We start from the raw sequence: 24,038 nt of genomic DNA on the forward strand, positions 1-24,038 counted from the left end.
CACGTAATATCAAGCTTCAAGATATGTAAAATAAAAAAAGCACTATCAAAAATTACCAAATTCATAATAATGATGTATTTTTTGTTTCTTTTTATTTTTAGTTATTATTTTAAATAATTTTATTATTTATTCATTTTTATTTTTAATTTTAATATGTACAGAAAGAATTGTACATATTGTGTGAAGTACCTATGATACTTCAGTACACACATAGAATGTGTAATGATCAAATCAGAGTAATCATAATCATTTCTAAACATCTCTCACTAGTTAATAGAATAAGCACAACAAAATCAGTATGAGCTGACTCCAGTACAGGACTGGTGCTTATCCTTATTAATAATCGGATCAATACAAATTTAAAAAACACAATTAGATATCTTTACGCACCACTAGATTAAGAAAGTTTTTAAAGTCTGCCAATTCCAAGCATGCGTGAGGATGTGGTGCAACAAGGACCCTCATGCACTGCTGATGGTAGGTGAAGCCATTCTGTACAATTCCTTGGCCTTCCTATTAAAGTTGAAGACTTTAATTCCACTCCTAGTCAAAAAATATTTAACAACCAGTACAGATAGGAAACTCCATTTCTCACAAATGGAAATACACATGTGACTCCAGGGGAGTTCTGACCCACAGCACTGGTGGCCACAGCCCCAGGAGGTCAGATGGACACTAGGTATTTCTCTACTGGGGTTCCAGGGACTACTGTGTTTTGGGGGGACAGCCAGAGACCCAGAACCATCAGGGCTGGTTGATGGACTCACACATCAGGCGGTACAAAAAGAGTAGCTCCTTAGCAGTGACTAAATAGGGGCCCCCAGGGTTGCAACAGAGTTGAAGGGGAACTTGGGGACTTGGGATAGTGACTTTTTACCAAGCTGAATAAAAATATTTCCAAATTTTGATAATTGGCATGGACTTCATAGTGGGTACTGGCTGAATATCAGTTCTGAATTTTCTTTAAGGCAACTCAAGCATATGTGCAACCGTGTACATGAAAAGAATGTGTATGTAACCACTAATTCATCATAAGCAAAGAGGAAAAAAACAGCAAAAAGGAAAATGGATGAATAAATTATGTTCAATTCATACAGTGGAATATTCTAGAGTAATGAAAATAAGCTACAGTCACAGGCAATGTGAATGATTCTCACTAGAGTAGAGGGGAGAAAAAAGACATGAAACAATACATACACTATGATTCCATTCATAAAAAGGCTTTACTAGATTAAACTATTGGATAGAGAAGCATAAATAGGTACTAAACCACTAAATATGCAGAAATGATTATGAGAGTTGTGAAGGAGGAGAGTAAGTAAGTTAAATGGGCAATTCTGAGGAGTAGAAATTTCCTTTACTTCATAATTATTTGGTAATTCCTCTTTATACGTTTAATGGGCTTTTCTCTATTATTTTATATTTTTCAATTAAGGAAAAAAGAATTTTAAAAATCTTGGAGCTCACTGAGAGTAGTGGGCTTTGCAGCTGAAGTCCAATAGTACAAATGACGTGGTAAGAGGCCGGCAGAGCTGTGAATTACAGCAACAAAGAAGGAAAGAAAGTGATTGGAGAATTATGCAACATGAATGGTATTTATGCAAAGACGGCTCATTATAGGACACAGAACTCTCTGGGGAGCAGTGGAAGCCTTCTTAACTCAGAAAGAAACTCCCAACACAGTTTCCCAAAGAAAAATGGGCACCAAGGGCAAAGTAAGCAAATAAGCTGTATCTTTGTTCAGTTTGTGCTTTTCTGTGTCTTTGTATGTTTGGCTAAAAGAAGCTTCCTTCAGGAACTCAGGAACAGTGACTTACAGTTGATCAAAAGGATATGAGTGGCCCCTATGCCAGGAACTTATTCCAGGGAAATTAACTGTGGATTGCCAAAATGTTTATTACAAGGGTGTTGAGTTAATATTAATATTATTCAAATGGCCAAAAGAAGAGAGATTTAAGTAACTAGGCTGTAACCCTAAAATAGAATATGCATAAGTTACAAATAACGTTGCAGGAGAATATGGGAAAACATTCACAGTATATTAATAAGTAGAAAAAGCAGATTACAAAATACTATGGACAATGTATCTTATTTGGGGATATTCAAAGAATTTGCATCAAAAGCATAAAGTGGGTAATGAGCTTACAAATGAATTTCATTTTATTTTTTGTCTTTAAAAACAGGTATGCCTTGGCACTTTGAAACTTCCTATAATAATATATATTTCCTTTGAAACAAAATAAATAATATTCAAAAACATAATTCAAAATTACTTAACTATTGAAAAATAGATATTCATGTGGTCAAAGACTTTGGGAAAAGTATACCAAATGTAAGCATAGTAGTGTTAGAACAGAAGATTATAGGTTTGTTTCTTTCTGCTTTCTTTCAATGTTGCTTATATTTGAAATTAAAAATATAATTTGAGGCTAGAAAAGAATTGGGATTATAGAATCCCAAATACTTAAATTCTGTTCATTCATCTTTACCCAAATTCTTACAATTAGACCAAATTTTTATTTAATTTATATCCTACAGATAAATTTGATAATGATGTAAGCCTCATTTCTCAGACTTTTAATGAATTATCTGGGGACACTGTTCAAATGCAGATTTTGAGTTAGTGGATTTGAGGCAGGGCTTTCATCTCTAACAAATTCCCGAGTCATGTGAATAAATGCTTGTCTGAGGACCACACTTCGAGTTGCAAAGATGTAAAACACATCTATTCTCCAGCAATTATCTGACTCAGGTAATTCAGAGCTGATTTCAAACAGTTCACTCAATAGATTTTTATAGGCCATCTACCTTTTCCACCTCTATAAATCTATCCTCTCTGTTATAGAGGGAAAAACTTGAGGCATTATATTAAGGTAAACTTCAATACACCTGTTATTATTTTTCAAGAAATAAAAAATGTAATGACTATAATGTAGAATTTAACTTCTTATTTTTCATTAAGATCCCTTGTCTTTAAAATAATATCTGTAAGATCCAGCCACAAACTCTTTAAGTCTTTGTCATGAAATTATAGTATTAATATATTCTAATTTTTTCTCATGATATCCTCTCTCCCACCCCCAACCCTGTCAAAATCTCTATCTCCTTCTTCCTTTTCTTTCTCTCTTTCAGGTTATTAGATGCAAAGCAGCCATCGCCTGGGAAGCAGGCAAGCCCCTTTGCATTGAAGAGGTTGAAGTAGCTCCCCCCAAGGCTCATGAAGTTCGCATTCAGGTAAGTGGAGACTTTCCTTGGGTGGGAGCAGACAGGGCCCCAAGTGGAGACATGGCTTCTGTCAAGTCAATCCTATGTGCTATGATTCAGAGGCCTTGGAGTTTCTAGTACAGGGAAGTTGTATTTTTAGGTTCAGTCAAAAATAGGCATTATCCCAAAAAGGAATAAATTATCCATTATTTTAGTAATTTTTGAATAATGGGTTTAAAATTTAATTGGTCTTAACATTAATCATTTACCCTAAGAATCAGACAAAGGAATTCACTTTGAATTTGAATTAGTTAGGTTTTCTTTTTGTTTTCCAATTGCTAATTATTTGAAAGTGTTATTAAAAGGAAGATAGAGAATTTGATCCAAAACAACAAAGAAGAAAAACCTGATATGCTGCTCTGGGCAGCCGAAGGGTCCTGGGTATCCAGAGGAAGAGACAGGAGTAGGTCACAGGGAGAAGAGAGTACGTGGAATGGAGTGAGATCACCGATGGCAAGTTTGGACTTTCCCCATTTTTCCCAAGCTGACCAGACTTATATTTTCCCTGAGGACCCCCACATTAAGAGTCTGTACATGAGAGTGAATGGGACATCCTCATTGACAGAACCTTGAAGAAGATTATAGATATACATTGGTAATTAATGTAGACAATCCTTAATTTGATATCGTTCTCGTAACTGTAAAAGGTATATTACCTTAACTTTATTTCAGTAAATTTACCCTATAATAAGCCTATAATATAATAACCCTATAATATAAGCCCTATTACCTTTCATTTTTCCTCTCCTGGAGGCAATAATTGCCAATCCTATCTCTTTTTTGATTTTCTGACAACAGCAAAAGGTGGAAAACAAAGATGCATTATAAAACAAATTTAACCTAGTACATTTTTATTAGTTCTTTTTTTCAAAAGGTGATTCTTTTATTGAGTTCTAGAAGTCTTATAAAGTTTCAAAATGATATCAGGCCTAATATTATATGTAATGTCCAGTTCAATAATATAGTTGCAGAAACACAATTCAAGTCTGTAATTGCCTTGTAGATCATTGCTACTTCCCTGTGCCATACTGATGCCACTGTTGTCGATTCTAAATTTGAGGGCTTAGCTTTCCCAGTGATCGTTGGCCATGAGGCTGCAGGGATTGTGGAAAGTATTGGGCCAGGAGTGACCAACTTCAAACCAGGTATTTTATTTTATTCAGATAAAATGGAAATGTCACAATATTTCAGAGATAATTCTTGAGAGAGTCCTGGCTTGGCATGCTATAATTGATCTCTATTTACAAAGGGGGACCATCTTTTCCAAAGTAAAACTGAGTCACACAATCTATCACAGTCTAGCAATGGGACAGAATATTTGAAATCAGAACTGTCTAATAAAATCTGGGAAATGTGGTCATTTTATTTACATAAAGCACTGAGAAATTGTCCTATGAAGCAAAGTTACAAGGTTAGCTTAAACTGAAATTTCCATGTTTAACAAATGACACCTTACAAAAGAACAAGATCATGTCCTTTGCAGGAATATGGAAGCTGTCAGTCATTATTCTTAGCAAACTATTGCAGGAACAGAGAACCAAATACTGAGTGTTCTCACTTATAAGTAGGAGCTAAATAATGAGAACATATGGACACAAATGGGGCAATGACAGGCACACTGGGACCTACTTAAGGATGAAGGATGGAGGCAGGAGAGGCTCAGAAAAATAACTGTCGGGTACTATGCTTAGTACCCGGGTGACAAAATTATCTGTACACCAAACTTCCATGACACGAGTTTACCTATATAGCAAACCTGCACATGTACCCCTAAATCTAAAATTAAAAGTGTTGTTTTTCCTTTTCTTTTCTGCAACAGAGTCTTGCTCTGTCACCCAGGCTGGAGTGCAGTGGTGCAATCTCAGCTCACTGCAACCTCCATCTCCTGGGTTCAAGCGATTCTCCTGCCTCAGCCTCCCGAGCAGCTGGGATTACAGGCATGTGCCACCACACCTGCTAATTTTCTATTTTTAGTAGAGACAGGGTTTCACCATGTTGGCCAGGCTGGTCTCAAACTCCCAACCTCAGGTGATCCACCCACCTTGGCCTCCCAAAGTGCCGGGATTACAGGCATGAGCCATTGTGCCCAGACATTTTTTTTTTTAACAGAGTCTTACTCTGTTGCCCAGGCTGGAGGACTGTGGCACGATCTTGGCTTACTGCAACCTCCACCTCCCGAGTTCACATAATTTTTGTGCCTCAGCCTCCAGAGTAGCTGGGATTACAGACAATGATCCACCACACCTGGCTAATTTTTGTATTTTTAGTAGAGACAGGGTTTCACCATGTTGGCAAGGCTGGTCTTGAATTCCCAACCTCATGCGATCTGCCTGCCTCAGCCTCCCAAAGCACTGAGATTACACATGTGAGCCACTGCATCTGGTGTAAAATAAAAGGTTTTGTTAATGACATGTTATAACAACTTCTATATAAAAATGCAAACTATTTTAATATTAACAGCAAACTATGTAAAGAATTAGGACTTAGAGGTAGCTTTAGTGAGAAATATACATATGTCAGTGTTAGCCGAAGTGTCTTTTTGGAAGTTTGTAAGATAAACATAATACCTAAATGAAGCACACACCAATAGCTGAAATTATTTACTCCACATTTTACAACAGATCCTCCAGATACTGGAATATGGGCTATGTAATCCTCATTTGGCAGGCTGGATGAACCATGCCACTCTTTTCTTTGAATGAGAATGCTCCAAAGTTAGAGGTACATTAGTACCTTTCCATTCCAAAAAAGACTGTACAAACAAATTGCTTCCCAACATTTTGTGTCAATGAAGGAGTCTGGCCAATATCATCCCTTTAGCCCCAGCTCTGCCACTTACTGGCTATGTAATCTTGACCAGTTATGTCACTTTTCTGTGATTCAGCTCAGATTTCTGTTTTATATAGTGTGAATAAAAATAGGGCTCATCTCAAAGAGTTGTTCTGAGAATTAAGTTCTGAAATAATACATGTAAATAGTTATGTATTAAATGCATGCGTGGCATGTATTAAATGCATGCATGGCATGTATTAAATGTTGAACAAATGTGAATTATCATCATTAGACCTCAGGCATTGAAGCACAGAAGTCACGATTAAATTGGAATTTATTAAAAAGTGGAAAAATGTGGAATTTGAAAGTGAATCTAAAGGTGAAACATGGCAATGATATAAAGTTTATACCTAGCCTATAATTGTTTACCTCTCCTATTATATAAGGATGTTATGTTTCATACATGGTGTTTGGAAATGTAATAAACAATAGTCATGATGCAGAGAGTCATAATGACAGCAAAGTCCCAGAGTTCTGTGTCTGGTGATATCAACACAGATTTGTTGCTTGACTGCCTAGCAGAGTAATTTTTTAAAAAATACAATATAAGCAATACTTGGGGGAATCTGCAGTCTTGTAAGGTAATGAAATATTGTAGCCACCTATACTTTCCACTGAATATAAAATGTATACTATAAAGAAAAGGTGTTTTCCACTGATTTATCTGGTAGGAACTATAAGTAACATCTTAGGCACCATCCAACATATGGCCTTTTTTTCTAGGTGACAAAGTAATTCCACTTTATGCACCTCTATGTAGAAAATGCAAGTTTTGTCTGAGTCCACTCACAAATTTTTGTGGAAAAATCAGGTAAGCACTCTACACTGTTAGTATAAATTTGAATGAATATTTTGGAAAGCACATTGACATTACCTAAATGGCCTTGAAGAGGTGCAAACCTTCCACATACTAATTCTAATCCTAGGTGTGTACAAGATACTATTGCAAGTGCACACAAAGAAACATGTGCTGGAATGTTCATTGCAACACTGTTTATTATAGTAAGCAATATAAAACAGCACAAATGTCCATCAGAAAGAGAATGAATTTTAAAATTGCTACGTAGTAGCACAATGGACTACTACACAACAATGAAAATGGCTAAACTTGAGCTGCATGTATTAACATAAAATAATCTCACACACATAATGTTAAGGGAAATAAGCAAATTGCTGAAGGAATATTTAGTAAGGTGTCATATACAAAAACAATACTATACTTTCTAATGGTTATTTGTATATGTAGTAAAAGCATAAATAAATCACTGAAATAATAAATGCCAAATTCAGAATAATAAATACTTCTACAGGGATGAGAGAGGGAAACAATAAGGCACAGTAAAGTGATTTACCCCAGGGCAACATAGTTGTAAGTCTTAGAGCCAGGTTTTTAACCCCGGCAGTATGGCTCCAGAGTCCACAATCTTAATCATCTTGTTTTTGCTTTACTGAGACTACAGACGGATCCTTTCTTCCTTAACACTAGTTGAAAGCAGTTATTTAAGAAGCTAAAACTGTACTACTCTTACATCTATTACTGTGCCTCAATTTTTTCATCTAAAAAATGAGGATCAAAATAATGCCTCCTTCATAGATTTGTTCTAGACATTCAAAGAACTAATATTTTTTGCAAAGTTTTAATGAAATAATGGATTTAGACAATGCCAATAAATTCTTTCTAATGTTATAAAAAGAGAGATAATTATATATTCCAAATGAAATATACAATACCACCTATAAAGTATTACCACAAAAATATAAAATCTGAATCAGATCAAGTGTTTACATCAAAAATACTAATTTATGAGGGGATACAGGGATACAGAAATATGTTTAACCATATTACAGGAATGTTATGAGCAAAATCCAGAGTGAGGAAAACTCTACAAGACAAATGATTCAATTTCTTCAACAAACAAATTGCAAGGAGAGAGAGAGAGAGAAGGGATCTATAATTTAAGATAATTAAGAGACAACAAATATGTGGACCTAAAAGAATCCTGTAGAGGCACACGTTAATGTATTTACAGATGAAATAGTGATATCTGGGATTTGCTGCAAAATATTCCAGTGTAGGGGAGGGAGCAGGTATTGTGAAGGAATAATAAGTGAAACTTGATTGGCCATGAGTTGATGGTTACTGGAGCTGGGACACAGACACATAAGGGTTCATTATGCTATTCCTTCTACTTTATACATGTTCAAATTTTCCATAATAAAAATTTTTAAGAGTTAATACATGTAAAGCCCTTAAAAGCATTTCTGGTACACAAAAGCATTCAAAAAAAGTTTGTTCCCTGGCCGGTGCGGTGGCTTATGCCTCTAATCCCAGCACATTGGGAGGCCGAAGCTGGAGGATCACCTGAGGTCGGGAGTTTGAGAACAGCCTGACCAACATGGAGAAACCCTGTCTCTACTAAAAATACAAAATTAGCCGGGTATGGTGATGCATACCTATAATCCCAGCTACTCGGGAGGCTGAGGCAGGAAAATTGCTTGAACCCAGGAGGCGGAGGTTGCAGTGAGCTGAGATCGTGCCACTGCACTCCAGTCTGGGCAACAAGAGCAAAACTTCGTCTAAAAAAAAAAAAAAAGTTTATTCCCTGCACTCCAGCCTGAGTGACAAAACGAGACCCTGTCACTTTAAAAAAATTGTTGTTGTTATCTTTAAAATGCTTTCAACAAACTATATTTTGTGAAAAGTCTTGTTGTTTCCCTAATTTTTCTGTCGTGTAAATTGTCATGAAAGATGTATAATGCTCAATATATTTTGTAGGAAAATGATCAGTCTTCCATTTATTGTAACTCCTCTTTATTTGTATCTCTCTCTCTCTCTCTTTTAATTTTCTAGTAATCTTAAAAATCCTGCTAGTGATCAACAACTAATGGAAGACAAAACCAGCAGGTTTACCTGCAAAGGAAAACCAGTTTACCATTTCTTGGGAACCAGTACATTCTCTCAGTACACTGTAGTGTCAGATACTAATCTTGCCAAAATAGATGATGATGCAAATTTAGAGAGAGTTTGTCTGCTTGGATGTGGGTTTTCAACTGGCTATGGGGCTGCAATCAACAATGCCAAGGTAAATGGTTAAACACCAGTTTGTGTAAAACAGAAGTTACTGGGAGGCAGTGTGATACAGATGAACCTGTTATCTCTAAACTTTGGCTGTGTCATTTATTACCTCTGTGATTTTAGGCAAGTTATTTAACCCTTCTAGAATAATATCTACTAAAAATACTCATGGGGATAATTGAATCACATCATATATGTAAAACATCTGGCCCAGTAGCCCACATATAATTGGCGCCCAGCATATGTTCTTATACTATACTAACATGTTAGATTATAGATCATCCCTGATTCAAATACAGCCTGTTTAAATATGTCTCCTAAGGATGAATGCTCATCCTAGGACAGGTGACTCCATCAAAGGGCAATAAAAATGACAGAAACTCACTTCCATCTTCACACAACCACCCCTGTCTTCTCCCTGATGCTACAGATTTCTCTCCTTCAATCAGTAGTAGTTCATTTCTGCTTCTCATCCTGTTCCTTTGTAGCTTCAAAGGAGGGTCTCTGGTAGCAGCCCTGATGTTGACCAGATGTGTCCCTAGAATCCCAAGTTAGAATTTAGAGACTCTTACAAAGCATCTAACCTAGAACTAGAGAGATATCAAAGACAGATCTCACAGTTGGACATCTCAAATAACCTCCTTATTTGAACCTCCCTGACATCAACCTTTATTCCCGACTCAAAACTGCAAAATGCAGCCAGAGTGGTCTTTCAAACAACAAGTCTGAAGATTTTATTTTTCCTGCATTATTTCATTTTTCCCGCATTATTTCATTTTTCCCTCAGGGTGAGGTCAAATTCCTCAGTAGGCTACAGTGACTTCCTACTTCTCCCTTTCCGCTGTGCACTGTTCCCTTGGCTCCACTCTGAGTCTCCAGGCTTCAGTCACTGTGGTCTCTGGGCTTTCCACACTTGGCTTCCAGCAACAGTGCAGAGAAGACCACCCTGCCTCCTTCAGGCTGACTCCATTTATCACTTCCTCTCAGAGATCTACTTCAGGTTCTCAGGTATGCTTTGGGTGTCCCTCCCAGTTTTCACCCCAAATTTTTTTTCTTTTTTGAGACAGGGTCTCACTCTGTTGCCCATGCTGGAATGCAGTGGCATGATCATGATTCACTGCAGCCTTGACCTCCTGGGCTCAAGCGAACTTCCCACTTCAGTCCTCCAAGTAGCTGGGATTACAGGCATGCACTACCATGCCTGGCTATTTTTTTAATTTTTTATAGAGACAGGGTCTCCCTATGTTGCCCACGCTGGTCTTGAACTCCTAGGCTCAAGCAGTTCTCCCACTTTTACCTCCCAAAATGCTAGGATTACAGACGTGAGCCACCGCCAGCCTCTGTCTTCATTCTTATCACACTATAGAGAAATCTCCCATGTATTTTTCTGTCCTATTGTACTATTTGTTCCTTGAGGGCAAGAACTCTCTGTTATTCATTGTGATAGCTCTGGAGGCTGGAATTGTCCCTGGCACATAATAGGAGCTTGATAATTTTTCAATGAATGAACAAATAAAACCAGGTGCATGTAAAACCCTTAAAACATCCTGGTGAGGCCTGGTCCTCGGCTTTGTAAACCAGAAAGTCCTTTTTATCAGGTTACCTAGAGTTGTTCAGTGTCAAGGAAACAAAGTCAGCCTCACCACAATAAGAGGTTGATCTAGTAGCCAAGATACCAAAGTATGACTCTTCATTGAGAATTTTATCTGCTACATAGACAAAAATGCTACTCTTTGCTATCAGCATGTTATCTCCCTTTAAAAATGTATTCATCCGCACAATTACTCATTAATACACAAATTTAAAAATTGTATTAGAAACCAAACTACAATCAGAGAAGGGTACTAGTAGCTGGGTGGAGCTGACAGCAGATGTGCACATGGCAGTCAAAGCCTGTTTTCTGCTGTATGGTGCTAGAGGTTCAGGGAAGAAGTATCACTCTTCAAGTCTTCCTCTGCTGGGCTCCATGCAGTCCATCCTCTTCTACTACTCTAGTCCTTTTAAGGGCCATTAGCACTAGAGATTCAGCTACAGCTTTCTTTCTTAATTACTTATTTTTAATTGAAAAAATTTTTTAGACATTTATGAAGTATAATGTAATGTTTTGATATATGTATACATTGTAGAATAATTAAATCAAGCTAATAATGTACCCATCACTTCATATACTAATATTTTTGTGGTGAGAACATTAAAAATCTACTATCGTAGCAATTTTCAGATAAACAATACATTATTATTAATTATAGACACCATAGGGTACAATGAAATTCCAGAAATTATTCCTCCTCTCTAACCGAAACTTTGTATCCTTTGACCAACATCATCCCGTTCCTCATTTATTCCCCCAGACTCTGGTAACCACCAGCCTAGTCTCTCCTTCTATGAGTTTGTCTTTTTTAGATTCCACATACAAGTGAGATCATGCAGTATCTGTCTTTCTGTGCCTGGCTTATTTCACCTAACATAATATCCTCCAGGTTCATCCATGTTTTCACTATGACAGGATTTTCTCCTTTTTTAAAGTCTAAGTAGTACTCCATTGTGTATACACATACCACATTTTTCTTATCTATTCATCTATTTGTGGAGCAAAAGCCAGGGGTGTGCATACCTAATATTATAGATAAATAAGGAAAGTATTGCAGTTTACCTGTTGCTTAGTAATTTTGTTTCCAATTTAGAATGTATTAATACTTACCTTGAGCAGATTTTCTCTCTTCCTTTTGTTTAAGGATTGGTTCCACATTTTGGCTATTGTGAATAATGTTTCATTGAACATGGGTATGCACAGCTCATTTCCTCTGGTTATATATCCAGAAGTGGAATTGTACAGCTTTCTTTTAAATCCAGTCAAAGTCGACCTAAATTTCCAGGAGCTATTCTTCCCACTGTAAAGGAGGAGATTCTAGCTGCTAAGCCACCTCATGGGATGCTCAGAGAGAAATGAATCTGATAGGAAGAAATTAAGGAAAGTGAAGTATCAGTAATTCTATTCAAAAGGCAAGAGCTTTGATAAAATTTAACTTACTTCTGGGAAGAAAAGTGAAGCAACCTCTCTGTATAATTATTGAGAACATACTAGCATCACCAGAACCCCTATTTCTTTTTGATGTGCTTGTATCTGCCAATTAAACAACATTACACAGAGACCTTTGGAAGAGTGGAAATATCCTCTAGCAGTGGTACTTGCAGACAGACAATCATCCACTGTGTGTAGACCTACTTGCAAATTGTGGGGGCAATTTATAGTGACCCCACCAAAGTTCTGCAAGCAAATGCACTTTTATACACAGGGGCCTAGTTGTATGATACAAGTAATGCAGCATATTCTATTTACACACTGTTGTGAGTTAGCCTGAGAATCCAACTAGTAGTTACACTGCTGCAATGGGAAAAATGCATTTCCATTTCCTAAGAGACTCACAGGCTCTTTTTAACTGAAACTCTGGAGAAATATATTAAGAAACATACTGAACACATGCCACAACATTATAGTAAAGAAGCCATCATAAGAACAATATTCTTACTATTTGCAATATATATACATATATATTATTTCCCCTGAGTAGCAAAAGCCAGAGGTGTGCATACCTAATATAGATAAATAATGAAAATATTGCAGTTTACCTGTTGCTCAGTAATTTTGTTTCCAATTTAGAATGTATTAATACTTACCTTGAGCAGATTTTCTCTTTTCCTTTTGTTTATGTTTTAATACTAACAGCTTTGCATCCTCATTAGGAAATATTAAGTATCTCTCTATGTAGTATTTTTCTATCACTATACTAGTCTGTAGAATAACATTCCAGTTACAGCATCTTTTCTTACCACCTTATCTATTACTTCCATTTAATGCAATGAAACAAAAATTTATTAAAGATTCAACATACAAAAGACCCTTTCATAATAATGTGGAATTTAAAAAGTTTCTGCCTTCATAAAATGTAGCCTTTTAAAGAAACACACATACACACACAATCAAGGCAGGTTATAAATTATATGATACAAGAAAAACAAAACGATAGGCATTGATTTCTGATTAAAGAATCAAGAAAAGTTTCATAGAGAGAATGTCCTTGAAGTCAGGCATAGGAGTATAGGTTATACTTTAATTAAAGAAAATAAGATGAAAAGTACATCAGTCTGAGGGAACAGCGTCAACTACAGCATGAGGAGAAGTGCAACAATCTGTTCGCAGTTCTTGTACTGGGAATATCATGGCGATGAAGTTGGAAGGTAGACAGAGGTCAGACAATAAAAATCCTTTCATGCCATGTAAAACAAATTGGACTTCATTCCAAACTGGTGATTTGGAGTGATCAAGTAAATCACTGTAATATTAATACAACCAAATGAGGCCTATTAGAAATATAGATGTCAAATTACTAGTGATCCAATTTTAAAAGGAAAGCAATAAACCCTTCAGAATGTGTGGGTTTTCAAATTTTGTTCTAACACTGAAGGGAAAAAGTAAAACAAGGGAATTATTTTTACTTGGGTTTGTTTCTTATAATCTTAATGAACATTAAATAATTCTCCAAATTTAGGTAGTAATGCATCCATTTTCACATTGGCAGATTTCCTCCATTGGCTATATCATAGAGTTTAATAGCAGGCTGTCCTTAATTCATATGTTCATGCCCCCACTTCCTCCTGCCTCTTAAAATGAAAAAAGTGGGACTAGCTACTTTAAAAGTTATTTTATAATTTTCCTGCTTTCAGGTCACCCCTGGCTCGACTTGTGCTGTCTTTGGCCTAGGAGGTGTGGGTCTTTCTGCTGTAATGGGTTGTAAAGCTGCAGGAGCTTCCAGAATCATAGGTATTGACATCAACAGTGAGAAGTTTGCAAAGGCTAAAGCCCTGGGAGCCACTGATTGCCTCAATCCTAGAGACCTACATAATAAACCCATCCAGGAGGTTATCATTGAATTGACCAAGGGAGGTGTGGATTTTGCTCTTGACTGTGCAGGTGGATCTGAAACCATGGTATGTATATTTTTTTCTTGGTTTATGTTTTCAATTTATTCTTTGGCTGTTAAATAATAGGGGAAAGTGGGTTATGTTTATTATGGTAACTATAACCATTCCTTCTTAGTACTTTCAAATGGATGACAGTGGAGTAGAAGTATAAGCCACAAATCATTTCCCATTCCCTCAGCTATACTCCATTTCCTTCAATGCCCATGAATGTGTCCCCCCAAATGCCAGTACTATCTTGGTGAGTTCAGTCTTCTCTTGTGATAAGAAGCCATGCCAGCATTATGTGTAGATGCTGATTTGAGATCCCTTTAAAAAGCTCAATATTATTTGTCTGGAGATAATATTTTCTAATTTTGTTTTCTATGATAATTCCAATTCCTATTCCTTGGAGACAATTTTAGGGGTTTCTTCATTTTTAATTAATTAGAGAAATGTTCCTTTTGACTATGAAATCAAATAAAATGACAAGTGCATTAAGGGACAGCATTCTTTAGCAAAAGATATAAAGGGATGAATTAACTAACTGCAATGAATAAATAGGAAAAACACCTGTTTGGCTTAGCTATCTTATACATTATATACATGTTATTAATATTAATATTTGTTAATAATGTAGAATATCTTTTCTATAACAGTATATAATATTTAAAATTAATAAACAATATGTGCATGTATTGATATATTTAATATTAACATGTTTACAGATAATAAATACTATTTGTTAACACTTAGATATTATACATTATATAATAATCTATTGTAAGTAATGTTTATTAATATGTAAATAACTATTTCTATTAGTCCTTAATATTAATGTTATTAATATTTGTTCATTCTTCTATATGAAATGCAGCAAAAAATAGAGAAAACTTAGAAATGAACATTTTAAAAGAATTGTGTTTTATGAGAAGTGAGCCCTACCCCCACAAAAAAATATACAGAAGGCAGATCTAGAGAAGGAAATAAGAGAGGGTGACTGGTGTTTCCTAATAGCTACAACACATTCACTCCCATATTAAAGTAGAACAGGGAGAGGCTAGCAACCCGCACACAGCCCAGCTCTGTCCATCAGATCTCAATAAATAGGTTGCAAAATTAGGTCCAAATTACACATTTGAAATTTTCTATATTTCAAAAAAACCATACCACAAAATTTAAATCACCTTTTTTTCCTGAACACTGCAATGTTGTATCATTCTGATTTCTTCCCGACTCAGGACAGGCTACAGTGCCCTCAGTGACTGCACTGGTTGCACACTTACGAAGCCAGCCTGTCTATTCTACTCCAAAAAGTGGAATGAAGAACCAACTACAACTACAGGCAATATACTGAAAAGTTACCTTGCTGGAGTGCCCAGCCTAATTCTCCAGAGAGTCAGCAAATAATCACCTAATGGGTATTTACTCAAAGACACTAAGCAGATTTAGGGAGTTTTGTTTTGTGTTTTTTGTTTGTTTGTTTTTGTTTTTAATGAAATGACCAAAGAATTCATCAACTGAATTATCTGCCTATGGATTCTTCTTATTTCATTAGTGAGAGCCATGAAGTAGTTGTGATGTTATTCCTTTTACTTACACCTTCATTCAGCCTAGCTCCCAAGCCATCCTCTAGGCAAGATATAAAGCATAAAATTCTATACTTCCCAGAAGCAAATTTTGTGCTGGTTCTTCCCCCTTGGTTCTTACACAACTGGTGTATTCCCCAGAAAAGAATGAGATCCAGGAAGACTTGTGATGACAGCCACAGGCTGCTGTTCCTCAGTCATTCTTCTCTGAACAGTTTCATTATACTCTATGCAAACTGCTGAAAACAGTATCTGGCAGGTACTAAGCACACAATAAACATTAGCTATTATTGAAAATGCATGCGTCAAGGGCTCCATATCTGGCACTGCTCACCTGTGTTCAAGGCTTCAGGCCCTGCTTTTGAATTGATGTTAGTACCTGCAGTGTGCAGCATGCCACATCCATCACCCCGCTTCCCATGGCTCATTTATTTACAAACACTAAAATTTAGCCTATTCACCTTATTTTTCTTGTACAGAGATTCTCAACACTAGCTATATGTTAGAATTTCCTGAGGGGTTTTTCATTGTTGTTTTGTTGCTTTTTTAATACCAATGAATGCGCCATACCCAGGATATTCTTGTGTGCTGGGGGCCCACTGACATTTTAAAAATTAATTTCTCAAGCTGAGAACCACTGACCTAAAAGTTAGCATCTTCTATCATTAAACTGACTTATTATATCATGAAAGTCATTTTCAGTTATGGAACAGAATTACATTAGAGAATCCAAATAAATCCTTGGAAAGAGAAGGATTTACTTAATCACCAAAAGATGAGTTACCTACTCTCCTACCAAAAGTTTCTATAACTAGGAAAAGCTATGTTTCTAGGTTTCAATGACCTCTAACCCTCTAAACCAAGGGTCAACACCCTGTAACCTACCAGCACAAGGATTATTATTAACACCTGCTAAGGACCCTTTTAAGGAGCTGAAGGTAGTGATACTGGAGTCTAAGACCTGACTGGAAGCTGTAGAAAGATTTTATAACTTTTCAGTGATTAATTTTTTATAGCTTTGATAAGCCCCAGCAATAAGTCAGAGACTTAATTTAGAATTTAATTTTGAAAGTGTTTGTCAAAAATGTTAAAGGCCTCAAAACATTTGATTAAAACAGAACCATAGGTCACTGTAAAGCAATAGTTACTTATTTAGCCAAATATATCATCAAAAGACTTTAAAGGCAATACATAAGGATATATGGATGTAAAAACCTTAACCCTGTTTTTTAAAGCAATTAAAAACCTAATATAGACAACATGGGAATTATTTTGATAAAATGTATAATGTTGTTTCTTAAGTCAGTTACCAGAAAGGGAAAGAAAAACTGGTAGTGTGACTGCTTCTCCTTATGAGAGGCCCATTTCAATAAACCTGATGGGAAAAGTGCTTGAATTTAATCAGACACGGGAAAAGTGTGTTCAGGATTATGAGTACAGCAGGAAAATACATAATTCTTAGTAGCTGCATGAGAAATTTTCTCATTACATTGAAAAATTTAAACATATCAAGAAAAGCCAAGAGTACAGAATCAAGTTGTACTGGAGGAAAACATTCACTCCTAGACCTTTAAGATAAAACATTTTAGTATCAGGCCGTAAGAATAGTTAGAACTGGAGGAAAAAACTAATAATAACTGATGAAAAGGCTAAAGAAGAGAGTTATATCAGTCCAAAGGGAGACAAAGCTGAAAGCAGGGAGATAGCAAAAGTTGAACTTCTGACATATGATTTTGAGAAGTTTTCAAAAGAAACAAATTATAAAATTAAAAGTTAAATTTCTTTTAATTTTAGTAAGAGCAAATCAATACTGTAAAGAAACTTTGTTTTAACATAGGGGAATAATCTTAGAAAGACTATTCTAAATAATCCTCTTTTAATTATAGCAAATTTAATCCCATACAAAATTTTTTTATAAATTCCTCTTCATGAACCTTATTATGACTTACACAGATGGTCTATGATATGCCTGGACTTTTGACTTATCCTAATTTTTTTCTTTTTAAATAATCAGTCATTTTATTTTAGGACAAGATTTTACCATAAGATTCTTTTTTATATGAAATTATTTATATGAAATTTTTATATGAAATTTTATATCAAATTTTATATGAAATATATGAATTCATATTTTATTAAAATAAATATTATTAAATTATTTTATTAAAATATATTTTTATATTTATAACTGTATATTTCTCTCCCCTACTTACTTTTTTCATCTTTTTAAGTAAATAACTTTAAAATAATCTCCAAATTATATAAAATTATTTTTTAATAAGAATACAGGCCAGGCACAGTGGCTCACGCCTATAATTCCAACACTTTGGGAGGCTGAGGTGGGCAGATTGCTTGAGCCCAGGAGTTCAAGAGCAGTCTGGGCAACATGGCAAAAACCCATCTCTACTAAAAATACAAAAATTAATCAGGTGTAGTGGCACACACCTGTAGTACCAGCTACTTGAGAGGGTGAGGTGAGAAACTGCAGGAAGTTGAGGCTGCAGTGAGCTATGATCACGCCACTGCACTGTAGCCTGGGCAACAGAGTGAGACTGCCTCAAAAAAAAAAGAGAATACAATTATATATTTATATATGAATTAGAATTCTTATTCCTAATAACCTTAAATTTTCATGAAAACTTAGAAAGCAAGAAATCCTGAACTGTTAGATGTAAGCATTTTATAGATGAAATCATCTCACAATTTTAGAAACATGTTTTCCTATATCACAATTTTTTAACTGGAAATGACTCACACATCCAGCATTTATTATTTAATTTAAAATAATTTTCAGATTTTATATTACACAAAGTCCACTTATAAGCATTTATTTCATTTACAGATACTTTTTCATTTTTAACAGGTATCTAGATAACTTTTGATAACTGAGATATTATGCAGAATTAGTCATTATTTAAGGTTATTTCCTTGTTAACTTTTTTTTTTTGAGATGGAGTCTCACTCTGTCGCCCGGTAGAGTTCAGGGGCACGATTTTGGCTCACTGCAACCTCCACCTCCCGGGCTCAAGCAATTGTCCTTCCTCAGACTCCTGAGTAGCTGGGACTACAGGCACACGCCACCGTGCCTGGCTACTTTTTTGTATTTTTAGTAGAGACAGGGTTTCTCCATGTTGGCCAGGCTGGTCTTGAACTCCTGACCTGAAGTGATCCACCTGCCTCAGCCTCCCGAAGTGCTGGTATTACAGGCGTGAGCCACCATGCCTGGCCCTTATTAACTATTTTTAAAATCTGAACATCAGGTGAAAACCTAAGTAAGAAACTTAAGGTTAAACACATAGGGATTTTGCTGATAAATTAGGTGGTTCAGTTGCTGTTATTGACCTAACAATTTTAAACTAGTCTTATTTGTCAAAAAAAAGTCACACAAAGATAGATTCGGCTGGGTTTATAGTTTCACAACCTTTATGCCAAACTCTGACACTTTAAACATTTATCAGAGGCAAATAAAAAACTTATTTACTTACACACAAATGTATGCTGATTTTTTAGACATCTTTATCTTTATTTTACTAATTTTTTTTCTTTTTTTTGAGACAGAGTCTCACTCTGTCACCCAGGCTGGAGTGCAGTGGTGCAGTCTCGGCTCACTGCAACCTCCTCCTCCCGGATTCAGGCAATTATCCAGCCTTAGCTTCCCAAGTAGCCGGGACTACAGGCAGGCAACACCACACCCAGCTAATTTTTGTATTTTTAGTAGAGACAGGGTTTTGCCATGTTGGCCAGGCTGGTCTTGAGTTCCTGGCCTCAAATGATCCACCCACCTTGGCCTCCCAAAGTTCTAAGATTACAGGTATGAGTCACCTACACCCAGACTGTACTGAACATTCTATCTGTAATGGAACACTTGGCCCTCAAGGCTCAATCTACAATGATACTATGATGTCATTAGCTTGAATCCCATTATCTTACAGGCAGAGTTGCATTAATTTTTTTCTAAAGCATTGTACATTCCCACAGTGGAGTTCATATTCTACTTTTCCACTGACTCAAGTAGTCTTTTGTGTTCGATCTTACAGAAAGCAGCCCTGGACTGTACAACCGCAGGCTGGGGAACATGTACTTTCATTGGAGTAGCTGCTGGTAGCAAAGGATTGACTATTTTTCCAGAGGAGCTAATAATCGGCCGTACTATAAATGGAACATTCTTTGGGGGTCAGATTTTTTTTCTTCATAGCTTTAAATATTTTTCCTAGTAGTTCTGAAATTCTTAGAGTGAAGATTATTGAAAGGAAATAAAAATAATTTACCCAAACATTGAATCCTTAGAGCATATCCAAACACTACATAAAAACTATTAATTACTTATAAGTAATTTATATAAAAAGGTAATTATAATTTGCAAATTGAAATTTAATTTGCATTTGAATGAACCAACATGGAGGAACAAAAAATAAACATTGACCTAATTGAGATAATTTGTTATATAGAGTGGAAAATAATCTTAAATTTTTCTTATAAAGAAAATTTTTAAAGTAGATATAAGTGCAGAAAATTAAAGATGGAAGGAGTTTAATCTATTTGAAACAAACCAAATCTGACCTAATAATTTCATTCGTTCAGCAAATGCTGATTAAACTACTTTGTGTCAAGTGCATGTCTTTATTTTGCATTTTGTCCACATTACAGGTTGGAAAAGTGTAGATTCTATCCCAAAGCTGGTCACTGACTATAAGAATAAGAAATTCAATCTGGATGCATTGGTGACCCATACCCTGCCTTTTGACAAAATCAGTGAGGCATTCGACCTAATGAACCAAGGGAAAAGGTACATTACTAATAGATGATTGAATGATTTAAAAAACATTTACAATGATTCTATTTTTTTTTATGTTAAGAACTAACCAACTTGTTTTTTCTGACATTTTCCACATCCCAGGTATTAGATGTGCTTAAAAGATTGAATAGTGGCTATTTCAGAGGGAAAAGGCTTCCATTTCAATAATGCACATCTGTACACTGTTACAATATAGAATGGTGGTATAAATTCATACAATTTCCATTTCAAAAACCATTAACTTAGTTGGGGCTGCTCCCTAGAAAGAGAGGTTTCTGCATAGTATAATGTTAGATCCCTCTAGTACAGTGCACCCCTGAGTTTGGCACCATGGTGTTCTGCAGTTTGACACAGAGTGTCTACCCCAGACCCTTCACAATCAGAATGGGGTGAAAACCATGGCTATGTGAACAGAGAGTGGCAGGGATCAGACATGTAAAGGATGCCCCAACTGTCTCATTCTCTTGCTTTGCCATGGAGTTCCTATAAGATACCTTCTGATCCACTATTATAGTTATATAGTCTCCCATGTCAGGGATTCCAGGAACTGATGTATAGAAATGCTCCACCTGGAAGATTCTTAGGGTTTGGGGGATTAGTAAGACTAGGATAAATGATTCTAGGTAAAATATTCAAGCACAGCCTTGATCAATAGAAACAAAGGTCAAAAACATTAGGAACAATGTTACATAGAGGAGATGCAGGACAAAGAAGAAATGAAAAGAGAAGACACAACAAAAGAGAGGAGGAAAAGGCTAAAGTAAAATTAAAATAACTGGGATTTGAAGCAGGGAATAAATGTTGCAGAAGAAGAAGATAGTTTCATGGTGTGAGGACCCAGACTACTTCTTGGGGAAGAAACCTGAGGAAATATCCCACTGACATGAACTCCCCAATTTGCAAACGTGTCAGTGACAACATATCAAAAGGAAGTTCAATAAAAAGAAAATACAAGCATTATTTTTTAAGCTACACCATGTAAACTTAGTATATAAGCCCTGCAATATTTTGTACAATCTCAATATCCCCATAAGGAATACTCCTCAAGTTAGGAGTTAGAGGTTGGAGTGGGGTTTGAGCCTCACACCCTTGTACTCATATCCTCTAACACAAACTTTTTCTCCCAGAATTCTCAATTATGGAACACACCCATAAGGAATGCTAAGTGGCGGCCAGGTGGAAAATGCTGCATTGCTTTATGGGCAAGTCTCCCACATTCTCCAAGGAGGCTTCCCTGGTAATCAGCCTAGGGGTAGACACCAGAGTGAGGCTTCCTGCTCCTTCTCTAGCCCACTGAGAATACCGTCAGACTGCCCACACAGATGGAAAGGTGGCAATGGGGAAGGCAGAAGTTGGGCCTCATCAGGTGTGTCCCCCATATGGGCACAGGAAGCACAAGAGAGGGCAGGCCCTCCTACCACCCAACTGCAAAGAAGCAAGGAAGCGGGAGGAAGGGGATGGGATACAATGACTGATTAGCCTGTTAAGGTGCAGTGACCCTGCCCCAGAGTGAGGAAAGGACACAGAGATTCTCCTTCCACAGGTAGGGGTGTCTTCCAGTCCTGGGTGAAGAAAACATTTATGCATAGCAAGCTGCTGATAGTAGGGGTTCCACAGCTCCAGCAGTAATGTCTGAGATAAGGACTGCTCTGTCCTTGAGGCTTATCCCCCACTTGGTGTCTACATGTTGGAGTTATCCAGGAATAAGAACATCTGGGTTCTCAAAAAGTAGAATCCCAACACACCAACTTTGATGCCCACTCCCTCCTTCGATGCTCAACTTTGCCCTCAGCTATAGGAGATCTGAGAACAGTGACTATTCCAAGACTAAAACCTGACTCCCTCCTTGGTACATTCTAATTCTCCTCAACAGCACCACTGAGTAACAAGGACGCTGCCTAAGGTGAGTGAGGGTCCTGAATTCCCCCCCAGTTTACTAGCACATGTATAAAATATTATTAACACCATGAACGGAAGAGGATGATGGGATAAAAGAAATTAGGCTTAATAAAGTGGATGTCTAAAAAGGAAGACCAGATCCTGAAATGAAAAGGCAAAACTTATTTGTGAGCTTTGGTTAAATTTATCATGAAAATTATACTTATTAATGTTTTATTGTTATTAACAGCATCCGAACAATCCTGATCTTTTGAAGATGCCAGGAGCAATTTGGAATGCTATCTGATTGAATGTGAACCTGTCTGGTTAATTTATTACCTGATTTGATGAACCAAGGAAAGCCATGAGTTTAAATAAATATTTACATTTAATACGGGAACATAAAAGAGCTTTAAATATTACAGCCTTTGTACCTGTTACATATATGAATATTCCCTATGTTAAATAATAATAATAACAACTAGTGTTTATGAACAGAATCATATGATCTTTAGAAATTGTTTAAAATTAGTTCTGGGAAGGTGAAAGTGGGGAATTAAGAGATAATAAATAAAACTACATTGGCTTTATGTTTATAACTTTTTTAGATTGGGTAATGAATACATGGAGTTTCATTATACTTTTCTCTCCACTTTTGTCTATGTTGAAAATTTTCTGGGAGCTAAATGATGAGAACACATGGACACATGAAGGGGAACAACACACACTGGGGCCTGTTGAAGGCAGGGAGTCAGCAGAGAGACAGCATCAGGAAGAATAGCTAATGCATGCTGGGCTTCGTACCTGGGTGATGAGATGATCTGTGTGGCAAAGCACCATGCTACATGTTTACCTGTGTAACAAACCTGCACATCCTGCACATGTACCCCGGAACTTAATAAAAGTTGGAAATTTTTTAAAAGAATGAATAAGACCTGGTATTTGATAGCACAACAGGGAGACTACAGTCAACAGTAATTTAATTGTACATTTTAATATGACTAAAAGAGTATGATGGATTGTTTGTAACACAAATAAATGCTTGAGGGGATGGACACCCCATATTACATGATGTGATTATTACACATTGCAGCCTGTATCAAAATATCTCATGTACCCCATAAATATATACATCTAATACCCTCAAAAATTAAAATAAAAAATTTTAAAATAAAAATAAAAAAAAGATTTTCCACAATAAAAAGATTTTTACTGGAAAAAATCACTATATTTCACATATATGTGTACATGTATACACTATATATATACATTATATATATGAAATATATAGTAATTGTGATCATGTGTATATATATTAATATATACACACATATACATACATAAAACACTATTATATAATTTGTGTTCCAATAAGCCACAAGCTACTTTTTAAAAATAAGTTGCTAAATAATTTTCTTTTTAACATCTGTTAATTTCTTTTCTCTTAGCCCCACTCTATCATTAACTGCAATCACATGTAAGGAAATATCAGAATCTATTTATGTGAATGTTTTAAAAAGAATAAAAGCATATCTACTCTCTCAAGTTTCTATCTCTATAAAATAACTGCCCTTTCATCTTTGATAATTTTTTTTCTTCAACTTTTAAGTTCTGGGATACGTGTGCAGGATGTGCAGGTTTGTTA

The 24,038-nt window shown here is 36.0% G+C and overlaps 1 protein-coding gene and 1 long non-coding RNA gene across 4 annotated transcripts in view; one reads left to right on the forward strand and one right to left on the reverse strand.

The window, feature by feature from the left end:
• Positions 1-1,600: 1,600 nt before the first annotated feature.
• ADH4 (alcohol dehydrogenase 4 (class II), pi polypeptide) lies at positions 1,601-23,400 on the forward strand. Of its 2 annotated transcripts, XM_050790644.1 has the most exons (10): positions 1,601-1,715; positions 3,133-3,234; positions 4,268-4,409; positions 6,820-6,907; positions 8,948-9,179; positions 13,898-14,161; positions 19,758-19,893; positions 20,368-20,506; positions 22,389-22,418; positions 22,644-23,400. In XM_050790644.1, exons 1-9 carry the CDS (start codon positions 1,698-1,700, stop codon positions 22,399-22,401), a joined length of 1,134 nt encoding a protein of 377 aa, XP_050646601.1. In that variant the 5' UTR covers positions 1,601-1,697; the 3' UTR covers positions 22,402-22,418; positions 22,644-23,400. The 2 variants fall into 2 exon arrangements, with proteins under 2 accessions (XP_050646601.1, XP_050646600.1); XM_050790643.1 differs by lacking the exon at positions 22,389-22,418 and having other exon boundaries at positions 1,603-1,715.
• The window catches only part of LOC126954788 (uncharacterized), a 29,294-nt gene continuing 14,348 nt past the window's right edge, over positions 9,093-24,038 (reverse strand). For both annotated transcript variants that reach the window (XR_007725719.1, XR_007725720.1), the window contains 2 exons: positions 11,874-12,124; positions 9,093-9,710 (listed from right to left, as the gene is read on the reverse strand). This is a non-coding gene — a long non-coding RNA (uncharacterized LOC126954788). The remainder of the gene's footprint in view (positions 9,711-11,873; positions 12,125-24,038) is intronic.

The sequence above is a fragment of the Macaca thibetana genome, chromosome 5, assembly GCF_024542745.1.
Source record: "Macaca thibetana thibetana isolate TM-01 chromosome 5, ASM2454274v1, whole genome shotgun sequence".
Classification (NCBI taxonomy): Eukaryota; Metazoa; Chordata; class Mammalia; order Primates; family Cercopithecidae; genus Macaca; species Macaca thibetana.